The 11298-nt window shown below is 39.0% G+C and overlaps 1 protein-coding gene and 1 long non-coding RNA gene across 3 annotated transcripts; one reads left to right on the top strand and one right to left on the bottom strand.

The window, feature by feature from the left end:
• Positions 1 to 4246: 4246 nt before the first annotated feature.
• LOC135666593 (protein NPGR1-like) lies at positions 4247 to 9172 on the top strand. 2 transcript variants are annotated; one of them, XM_065178185.1, is made up of 6 exons: positions 4247 to 4384; positions 4503 to 4801; positions 4890 to 5148; positions 6477 to 7690; positions 7796 to 7943; positions 8524 to 9172. In XM_065178185.1, the coding sequence occupies exons 2-6, from the start codon at positions 4577 to 4579 to the stop codon at positions 8832 to 8834; spliced, it is 2157 nt and encodes a 718-aa protein (XP_065034257.1). In that variant the 5' UTR covers positions 4247 to 4384; positions 4503 to 4576; the 3' UTR covers positions 8835 to 9172. The 2 variants fall into 2 exon arrangements, with proteins under 2 accessions (XP_065034257.1, XP_065034256.1); XM_065178184.1 differs by having other exon boundaries at positions 4302 to 4801.
• Positions 9173 to 9630: 458 nt separating this feature from the next.
• On the bottom strand, positions 9631 to 10910 carry LOC135666588 (uncharacterized). The gene is made up of 4 exons (XR_010509816.1): positions 10843 to 10910; positions 10545 to 10743; positions 10287 to 10469; positions 9631 to 10136 (listed from the first exon to the last, which is right to left on the bottom strand). It is a non-coding gene; the product is annotated as an uncharacterized LOC135666588 (long non-coding RNA).
• Positions 10911 to 11298: the final 388 nt, after the last annotated feature.

An 11298-nucleotide genomic window follows, 5' to 3' on the forward strand; every position in this document is an offset into this window, starting at 1 on the left:
GTTGTGTTTTCTCTGATCATGTCATTTATTTGAATTCTTGGATAATGTTTACAAAAACCTTCCTGAATATATTTAGGGTTTTACGCCGGAAGAGGATCGATCATTGATGCTGGAGTTGTTACTTTTGCTGACCCATCCCCATACCAACCTACAATAGTTTCTTCTCTATTTGGTGCAAGGCTTTTAGCTTTCACTAGCGATTATGAGAATGATTCGATACACTATACGGGAATATGAAGGAATTAGAGAGAATCAAAGGGGTTTGTAGGAATATATGGTAAGTACGATGGATGTAATATTATATTATGATGGATTCTTTCATCCTGTTTCTGATCTTGCAGGTATAAGTTTTCTCATGAGATGAGAGATTCAGGTGGAAACATTGTGGCTGCAGGATGTGCTGCATACAATGCTAGAGATGGATGTCTTGCTCTTAATCACATCAGTGTCCTCACAAATGCTAAATGATTGCTCAATGACATTTAGAATCTTGCTTCAACTGTAAATGTCACAAGCTTTGGTTTAAACCCTAGACAAAGCAATGTCTTTCACACAAACTTGCTAACTACAGTAGATTAACTCAAAGAACAACTACATGGGAGCTGAAGCTTCCTCTACTATGTTGCATACAGGTTTTTTACACACTTACCTGATGGGTGATTAATGAAGATTAAAACCTACAATGGTTTCTTGAGTTTGGATTACCAAGTATCACTGAAATAAACCTTCTAAATTATGGTCAAGCACACAAACAAATAGATAGTTCATCTGTTCCTCAACCTTGACATCATAAGTAACCAGGTTTAAGTCCTTGACTTCTGATTCAAACTTAGATCAAGTCTGAAATTTGATCATTGTTCATGTATCAGCTTACAAGGTTGAGGATTGCCAGTTTCTGTCTTTCACTTTCCATATTAATCAACAACAACAACAACCAACACCAAGCAATGATACTGACTACAACTAAATTCAAGTAATGTTTTGATAGTTAGATTTAATATTGCATGCAGTATGATTCCAAAGATAAAAAGTATAATAATAATAATGATCATAATGATAGTAAATTATCAATAGATGTGAGATTTTTCATCATATAACCCCAAAATCAAGAACATTCAAGATTATATTTCTTTATTCCTCTATAGAATTATTTTATTCCCCTGCCTATGATGATGGGCAAAACTTGAAGCCTTCTGGAATGGTTTATTTATTTCCTCTCCCATATGTTGTCACACGCTTTGGTTTTCTCATCTTATTAAACAAAGTCTAGCCAGTTGTGGCACTTGTCATCTCTACAGTAAGTCAAACAGCACCAGCAGATTCCTTGCTTAGTTTACTGAGACCTCCTTGACCACATTGCACATGCCACTGCTGATGAGCTCAAAGAATCTGTTCTTCGATCAAGAACAGTGCAGCGACAACCAAATACTGCTCGATCACCATCATTAGTTTTCACAAGCAGGAAAGCGATTCAATGCTGCCAAGCTGTTTGTTGTATAAGATAGCATTTGTCTTGGAAAAAGAATGCCACTGTGTGAATACTGACTGAAAGCTCCAGATGAGGATTTCCTAAGCACCAAAGTCATTCAATGCAGATATACTGTTTGTTGTATGGTTCTTGTCAGATAGCTTTAAGTCTAATCTTCAAGAAACGAAAGATAAAACTTGTGGCAAACTCCACAGATCTTTAGGTAGATCTAAGATCTACAATCAGAAACAAGTGAAATGCCTTTTGAGAATAGTATACATTCATTCAGCAGTTCAAACGTAGAAGAAGGCGACCTTTTTGATTTCCTGAAATAAGCTGCACTGCGAGCAACGAAAGCTACACCTCGAGCTCCAGAAAGCTACGCACGAAGAGATGCGGTCAGAGGAATCCGACACCACACCAACTCACGAGATGTTTGCTGCCATCAATTAATGAGGCATCAGAGGAAGACGACTTGCATTATCAAACCACATCACATCCAAGTCACATCGCACTAATTGTGACTGATGTCAAGAATGGAGTCCTCAGTTTGACTTCTCTTCGACTTGCAAATGTTGATCGTACGAGATCGGTGTTGCTGCACCCTCTGGGTTTTCTTCTTCTCCCTCGACCATGGTGCAGTATAACTACTGTAGTTCATTGGCTAAAAGAAGCTTCCCCTACTTTTCTTCTTCTTGTCTCTGTTTTCTTTGATTCAAATGCTAATTCACATACAAAATGACGAGAGAAAGGTTGTCCTGTATGGTTCCGGCAAATGCTGCTACATCCACCAACCAGAATCATGGCATGACCAAAAGCCATTGATTGAGGAGCAAGGGAAAAAGCATAAAAAAAAGTCGCAGGGAAGTGAAATGGATGAGAACAGATGTCAAGTTCATCTTGTAAAGCCATTCATGGCATCATATCCATGGAGACTTACAAATATATAAAGGGTTGGCTTTGTGCTGGCATCCAAGTGAGATACTGGCATCAGCCATATGGTGGTTGATGACTAGCTTGGCATGAAGTCTTTTCTGGTCGGAGAATTCAACTTTATGCATTGATTTAAGGGGCCCAAACAATGGAAAGTCAGCTGCATCTGCATATCCTAGATTGCTGCTATGGGGTCCTTAATTCACAGATATCTCTAATCTTTAGCTGTTGCTGTTCTATGGAGATAGATTCACCTCATGCTTTTTTCCCTTGAAGGTTTCAGAGCTGAAAGCTTTCTCAAGAACAGATAGAAAAGACCTTCTTCTTCCACACTTAAAAGGTTTCAGAGATAGAAGTAATGCTGATCAATTAGTTTCATGCTATTTACTAACAGGTTTATGAAAGGCTTCTCTTATTAGTGCCACTTGCATCATACTCATGAGCTACAGGGCAAAGAACTCCACTCTCTCTTGGAGCTTTATCTCTTCTTCGTTTGGGTGCCATGAGCCTCATTGACACAGTTTGGATCAGGTCAAATTAATCCCAAAAAAAAAGCTTGAGGTTGGACTGGATTTTGCATCTGCAAATCTAAATACAATCAAATTGGTTTAAGCCAATTCAGAGAATTAAATCCAAAAAAAATTCAGATACTGATGTGCTTAGAGATTAACCTTTCTGCATAATTTAATTAGACAAAATTACTGGGATCTTATAACAACATTATTCTTATATACAATCAGACTTGTTAGGATGATTCAATCAACCCAAACAAATGAGTCCTATAATGAGATTTATCATTATGTTAACATATAAGCATTTTTGTTATGACCCTAATATTGAGAGGAGATGATTCCAGGGACAGTTCGGCCATGGGCATGGAAAAGCTTCATGTCTCATCACACTCACCCACGCTTCTCCTCCTCTCCTCTTCTTCCCGACAAAAGAGCAACCCCCAATCGATTCCTCCCTTTTTGAATCCCAAATCCTCTCTCTCTCTCTCTCTCTCTCTCTCTCTCTCTTTTCAGGTCTCAGCCTACAAGTCTGCAATAGTACTGACATTGCTCTTTCCTCTTCAAAAGAGGAATCCAATGACCAGAGGCTCACCCCACACCCCAAAAGCTCAAAAGCTGCAATAAAATAGCACATGGTTGCAGTCCCACTTGCATGTAAGTCTAAAATCTTCATGCTGTGAGGAAGAAAGAATAAAAGAAAAAGATTATATGTATAATTATTGAGAATTTGAAATGATGTATTTACCCTATAATTTTAATACAACATATATGCCCCTCAAATACTAAAATTCTTTGTATATCTTTTGGTGACATTTACCCTTGCTATAAATAATTGAAAATATTCTTAGTATTCAAAGTATTATCACAATCAAGTAATAATTTTTAAAGAAATATTCATACAATTGAATTCATTAATTTTTTAGTCAAAATCATCAAATGATAGTCAACCAATGGAAATGTACATTTTTTTAGATTTTATAACAATAAATATAAATTAAAATATTCAAACTATTATGCCAATCAAATAATAGTTAAAGGTTCAAAATTTCATTTAATAATATATTTCAAGGTACCAATAACTTTGATAATTTATGATAATTTTTTATTAGGCTTTCTTAATATTTGTAATTTTTAAATATTATTTAAATTAATATCTTATATGTATTATATAAGAATAAATAAAAAATTATAAAGAAATAAATAAAAAAACTGATTGAAGGTATCCATCCATATGTCATTTCAAATTTTATCTTTATTATATATATTAAAAATAGGAGGGTTTTACTCACTTGGGAGGGATCCAAATGTAATTTTGCCCAGAAAAGAGGGCCAAGAAAAAGGGGATGTAAGGAGGAGACTTGAAAGCCTAACACATTACCAAGTAAAAAGGCACCTCCTTTTCCCTCTGCTATGATATGCTATCATCATGATGGTGAAGAAGCAGACGGGATCTTCTTGGAGGACAGCCCGAGTAAGTCTCGGCTTCTTCTCTTCTCTTTCTGCAAATGCGTCGCCTCTACTGTTCGCTTCTTCCTGTTGTTGTTGATGATGGATTGCCTCGGGGTTTGATTCCACTCGATTCGTCCTAGTTTTGAGCTGCTGGACGCCAGGAAGCGTTCGATTCGACCCGCATTGTGGGATTTGATTGCGAGCCCGTGAAGCCATGCTCTGCGCCTGCTCCGGCGAGCAGTACCGGTTCGAGGAGGAGCGGCCGCCGTCGCCGCCGGAGTCGCTCGCGACGAGGGATTTCTCCACAGGCGGCCTCTCCTCGAGGGTCGGCGGCCTCTCTTCCGGGGCCGGCGGCGACGGAGACTCCAAGCTTGACGATACCCAGGTCGACGACGTGGTCGAGTCCACCCTCAGGGAGACCCTCTCTTTGAACTACGAGGTCATCCTTCCCCTTTGGATTCCACGAACTGTGGCCACCGTTTGATTTGCGATTCTCGTATCTGATCGAGGATGGCGTTTTGCGGCAGGAAGCGCGGGCGCTGCTCGGGCGATTGGAGTATCAGAGGGGAAACTTCGATGCGGCATTGCAAGTGTTTCAAGGGATCGACATCGTGGGCCTGCGGCCAAAGATCATTAAGGCCATTGCCACTTGGACTCGAGCTCGGCAGGCTCGTCGAAGAGGAGAATGCTTGCAAGGGAATGTCATGTCTATCCACTCGGTTACTCTGCTTATAGAAGCAATGCTGCTCAAGTCCAAATCTTTGGAAGAGATCGGTCGATTTAAAGGTGACCCACAATGTTACCTAAGTATTATTATTTGCATATCCATGACATTGAAATCCTTAATTGTCTGAACACTTTGGTTTCTCTGAATGTTGAAGTAGTCAGCTTGATGTTTGATCAAATGTCATAATAACCTAATGCTGACAAAAATTACCTGAGCATCCGATTGTAGTTGCTCCTGGATATGAAGTGGTTTAGACTTTTGTGCATAGTTCTGCTGATGACATGATTAGAAATTTCTTTTATAGGATAATGATGGACCACATGAAGGATCTGTACATTACCAATATAATTTTGATTATGTATGCCTCTTGTAGCAAATTGGTATGCTGGCAAAATGAACCTTTAAAAGGTATTAAAACTTTTAACAAGCATAAATTGTAATATGAAATGGAATGCCAATTAATCCTTATCATACTCACTATTTGGAAGGCATAGTGGATTCCAGATGAACCCAAGATGTCCAACTTGTCCTATAAGAGTGCTAAATATTTGGACAATGACTAGAATGTTTCTTCACATGCCATTAATAGACCTTGACTCCATCACAATCCCTGTAGCCAAAACATAATGATTATAGATTTTGGTTTGTTGAATTTTACATAGTAAAGAAGGCATCATATACATGTTTTATCAAATTTTCCTAAGGAATTATTGAAAAATTTACTCCACTAGTGATCTGGTTTTCTTAACTGAGAGCTTGCCAGACATGCTTCCTCTGGTTTGAGTTTATCTTTATCTCATGTTTGTGTCCTTTCCAGTTTATGCTGATATGCAGCATTTTATATTCTGGCGTATGCTACTGCAAACTTGGATAGATGTCAGACCTGGGGTTTGGTTACTAAAGATAGACTTTTAAATGATTTGCAGTTAGATGAGAGCCAGTTGTACTATTTTTTTCTTTTTCCCTCTTCACAAGTATTAATCTTTTAATTCAGAATTGGAGTTCCAACTCTTCCATCCATCAATATATTTTTTGTGCTTCTAAAGTCTTGCTATGAGGCACATACCATGAAACTTGACATATATCCATTTTCCTTATTCGTTTAATCTTATTCTGTACTTTTTCCCCTGAAATTGAAAAAGCAAATGATGCTTCCCAGGTGAGTTGCACAAAATATATTGGCCCTTGGGATCTTAAATACCATCTTACACAATCAAACCATTCAATGGTGCTGAAGAACTATTCTAAGCCTTGTTTTGTTTATAATAGAAATTGAATCCCATTCTACCAAATTTGGAATATTGCATTTCAATTTTTTTTTTCTCTTCATATTTGACTATCATAATGATGCCTATTGTCTTGTCTCGCCTATGAACTTTTGTGGCAGATGCTGCATTTGAATGTAAAACTATTATCGACATTGTTGAATCTGCTTGGCCGCATGGCATACCTGAAGGAATTGGAGATGATAGCAAGTTGAAAGAAATGTTTCACAAAGCTCTAGAATTGTTTCCCAAGCTCTGGATGCAAGCAGGATTTCTTGAGGAAGCTGTTGCTGCATATCGCCGAGCTCTTATGAAGCCATGGGATTTAGGTTTTAGTAGGTGGGCTAGCTTACAGAAAGACCTGGCAGTTGCTCTGCTCTATGGTGGTGCTGAATTAAGCCTGCCTCCGCAACTTCAACAACTATGGGGCTACGCTGTCCCTACGTCTAACATAGAGGAAGCAATTCTTTTGTTGCTGATACTCATGAGAAAGGTGACCTTTCAAGAAATAAGTTGGGACCCTGAGATCATGAATCATCTCATTTATGGCTTTTCATTAACTGGACAATTCGAAGTTTTGGCCGGTCATGTAGAACAGATTTTGCCAGGTATCTATGACAGAGTTGAGAGATGGTATGTACTGGCGCTTTGTTACCATGCTGCTGGTCTGGATGATGATGCATTAAATGTATTGAGGAAGGCATTGAGCTACTCAGAAAAGAAGCACAAACCTCATCTTCCATCAGTCATATTAGGAGCTAAGTTGTGCTGTAAACGTCCATTGCATGCATGGGAAGGGGCAAAATATGCAATGAAGGCAAATGAGATTTTCCAAAATCAAAAACATTTTCTTGGTGTCACCAACCACTTGCTTGGTGTTTGTTATGGAAATTGTGCTAGATTGTCTGTCTCTGATTCACAAAGACTAAAATTACAGAACGAATCTTTGAAGACACTTCAACATGCTGCAAACATTGAGAAAAATGATTCTGAGGTGGTATATAGCCTTGCCAGGGAAAGCACTATGCAGCGGAACCTTCATATAGCTTTAGAAAATGCAACAAAGTATCTTGATATGGTGGCTGGAAGCTCAGTGAGGGGTTGGAAGCTTTTAGCCCTCATAGTATCGGCAGAACAGAACTTAAGGGAAGCTGAAGCAATAGTTGATCTTGCAATGTATGAGAGTGGAACAATGGATCAGTTGGAATTCTTACGCTTAAAAGCGCTACTCCAAGTTGCTCAGGAACAACCAAAGAATGCTATAGAGACCTACAAAAATTTGCTTGCCATGGTTGAAGCATGGAAAGAACTTCAGAAATGGAGCTTGAGTTCTGAGGTACGCATCGCTCAGAACTGGAACTTCAGATAGGATATTGTTTTAGCTTTCATAGTGTTTGTTCATTGTTGTTACTTTGTTTCTTCCTGAACCTCATTTTGACAGGTCAAAGCAGTAAAAGATCTAGAGATGGAAGCATGGTTGGATTTGGCATCTCTTTATACAAAACTTGGATCTTGGAATGATTCTTATGTTTGCTTGGACAAAGCTAAAACTTTCGAGCTTTTCTCCCCTAAGTGTTGGCATTCTAAAGGTACACACACACATATATATAGTTTGATAGCATAATGATGTTCAGAAAATTATCCTATCTTTTGACTGCTTTGGTTTTATATTCTATTGGTCATAATATCTTGTGCGTAACTGATTTCAATTTTGTGGCAGAGAAATGCAGTCACTGATCCTTTTTCCTTTTTGTGTGTGTTGGATATACATTTAGTTATTCTGTTTAGATTCTTCAATGTTTTGAGTCAGTTAATTGTGTCCATACTTGAGAGATTTCCCCACAAACTGTTGCAACTTTGCACCAGGATCTCATAAGAGAAAATGAAGCCCTGCTGCATAATACATTGTTTTTTCTGTGGATAAAAAGAATATGAAAATTGTTCAGAAGAATTTGAGCAGCTTCCATTTTATGAAAATCTCCACATGTAATTTGGAAAATTCTAGTTAAGCTTTTCTAATTGAATCCGATAGTTCCAGTAATTATCTGGTGATGGTGCGTAGCTAGAGAAACAATTTTTCAGATGCTGGGCATTCTATAAGTATGCAACATTTATTTTCTTACCCTACTGCTATAGAATTTGACGTTTTTGTTACATCCATTTTACCAGGAAAACTGTTGGAAGCTCAATCAAAGCAGCAAGAAGCTTTAATAGCCCTTTTAGTTTCACTTTCAATCGAGCCAGATTATGTTCCGAGCATGGTATTGATGGCAGCAATCTTAAGGACGCGTGGAGGCAAGTCACTGGCAATTGCAAGAAGCTTACTAATGAACGCCTTGCGTTTAGAACCCACAAACCATGAAGCATGGTTGAATCTGGGATTCATCTCAAAAGCGGAAGGCTCGCTTCATCAGGCTGCAGACTGTTTTCAAGCAGCTTACGAGCTGAGGCAATCCTCCCCGGTGCAAAATTTCGTATGAGCCCGTCTCCAACCATGTAATTAGTATATGCAATACATGCATCTGGTATCTTGAGAATGTAATGGTAGTCAAAGTTGCAACTGATGAGATAGATCTACAGGTATCTGCATATCATGGTTTGCTTCTCTCTTGTTCAATAACTGTTGTACATGCTCTCTGGTTATGATTCAACCATGTACTTGTTTAGAGTCACAAACACTTAATACATCTTGTAACTATAGCCCTGCTTATCCTGTAGGAGTCTGAAGAGTTTACCATCTCACTCTGTGTATTCTGTTAGTGGCTTTGCTGGAGGCATAAAATGGAGAAATTTTACTTCTGACTTTTTTCCTATGTTTAATATGATTTTTTTTCCCCCTCTTATGAAACAATTAGGCTTCTTTCTCAGACATGGCCTGAGAACATCATTGTTAACTGTCACAGTGAATGACTTGATTGGAATGAGCTAAAACTTTTCTACATTGAGAAGTAGTGTCTGGCACTATGCTTGTTTTGTTCTCTGCTCAATGACCATCAAATGATAATGAATCTGAAAAGATTTGTTGTCATTTGGTTTGGCAATATTGAGAACAAGAGAGGAAAAGATGCTTCCCTGTTTTTTTTTTTTTTTGCAAGAAATGTAAGCTTCTAGTTTTTTTTCCCTTTTTATATACAAAAACATTAGAAATCATGATGGAAGTACTTTTCATTGAATTAGGGTTTTCATCGGGTCATAGGTAGGGTATTTTTTTTTAATTAGAAAAAAATAAGAAAGAATCAGCCATAAGCATCATGAATGTGTCAACAAAGACTATCATTTGTGTTGTCTCGAGCATTACGTCAACGAAGACCATTAGCATCCTATAGTAAACTCAAACCAAAACCAAGGTATACAATATCGTATTGTATCGATGTTTCGAGGTTGATTCAGTACGGTACGATACCGACGTACCGAGCGATACGTCAGGGCGTACCAAGCGATACACCAGGGTATCAAGCGATCTGCGTATCAGTATGACGTCGGATTGATACATACCGCCCGTACTGGGTGGTACCATTCGGTACCGAATACCATGACTCAAACCATCCCGAAACAAATTGATTCTCCCGAAACAAATTGGTTCTTGAATTTTGACAGTTGCCTTTTTAATCTCTCTTCCAATCCCAATTCGTCTTGCGTTGCTCGCTGCTCATCGTCGCCACCAGTTTCTAAAAGCAATTCCCGTTGAGATGGAACCTCTTCTATGCCACCAACAACTTCTGCTTCACCTTCCATCTGGATATCTTCTTGATGCCGACATCCTCCTTGTAGTCACCACGGACCTGAAAATGCCAACAGCATAAAAAACCACAGCCAAATTGATCTTAGCACTTCAATACAAAATGAGATCCACTGATCCATATTTTTGATGCATACAAGTTCTTTGCGTTCAAATGCAGAGCGATACATTAGATAAAGAATTATGAGTATACCTCCATAAGTTTGCCTTCAAGATTTTGACTTTGCGGATATACACATTTTGGAGAGGGAAAATGCTTGTGGAAGCTTTTCTCAATCTCCTTCCCAATCATCTCGGGTGTGAATTTCTGCATCAAACCTTTCAGATCACACGTTGTGGTTTGATTGATCATAATCTCCCTCATCTTGTGACATATCTGAAACAAAACCATGATCCTCCCACCAATGATCATTGCAGGAAAAAATATGAACTATGCCGGTGAATGAAGTACCTGTCTAATCTGAATTCCTTGAATTGGATCTTTTTCCCTTGAATTTCCTCCATATGCAACTAAAATTTTTATTGCTCCAAGTGCATTGATTCCTTTGCTTCCTCATGTATATATCACCTGAAAAGAAGAGGAATGCAGCTAAACTTACTACGTCTTCTTCTTCCCTCCCTTCTTCCCCTTCGAGATCCTCTTGTTCTTCCTGCAAGGATGGACGGAGACGAAAAGGTCGACTTAAGAAGAAAGCTAAGAAGGCGAAGGATACGCGGGTTAGCGAATTGGATAGAGATGGCAGACTCACCCGACCGCCATGGCTGCTGCTGCGATCGCCGCAAGGGTTTAGGCGCGACGATGAGAGGGAGAGAGGGGGAGGGGGGGAAGGCTTGCCTTATAAACCAACGAGCTTTCTATCTCAGCCATCCGATGGAGTTAGACACGCAAGATTGATGGCTCGCGTGTTGATCTAGCGGTCAGTCAGGAATGATGAGCTTACGATGGGTTAAAAGATCCGGCCCGGCTCAAATGGTTAAAGGTTAGAAGATCCGGCCCGGACCAGCCCATGGGTCAAATTATCGGCCCAATTAAGAAGTCAAAATTAATGATCCGATCTGAGAGGTCAAAATTAAGAGCACAGTCCCTTAAGCAAGACAAAGTTAAAATCTGACACTTGCGCTCTTAATCTTTAGGAGCATGTATTTGTTCATATGCATGGCTTTGAGCACATCCACCGACCACATATAACACTTATTATGGTAGG

The sequence above is a fragment of the Musa acuminata genome, unplaced genomic scaffold (assembly GCF_036884655.1).
Source record: "Musa acuminata AAA Group cultivar baxijiao unplaced genomic scaffold, Cavendish_Baxijiao_AAA HiC_scaffold_1110, whole genome shotgun sequence".
Taxonomy (NCBI): Eukaryota; Viridiplantae; Streptophyta; class Magnoliopsida; order Zingiberales; family Musaceae; genus Musa; species Musa acuminata.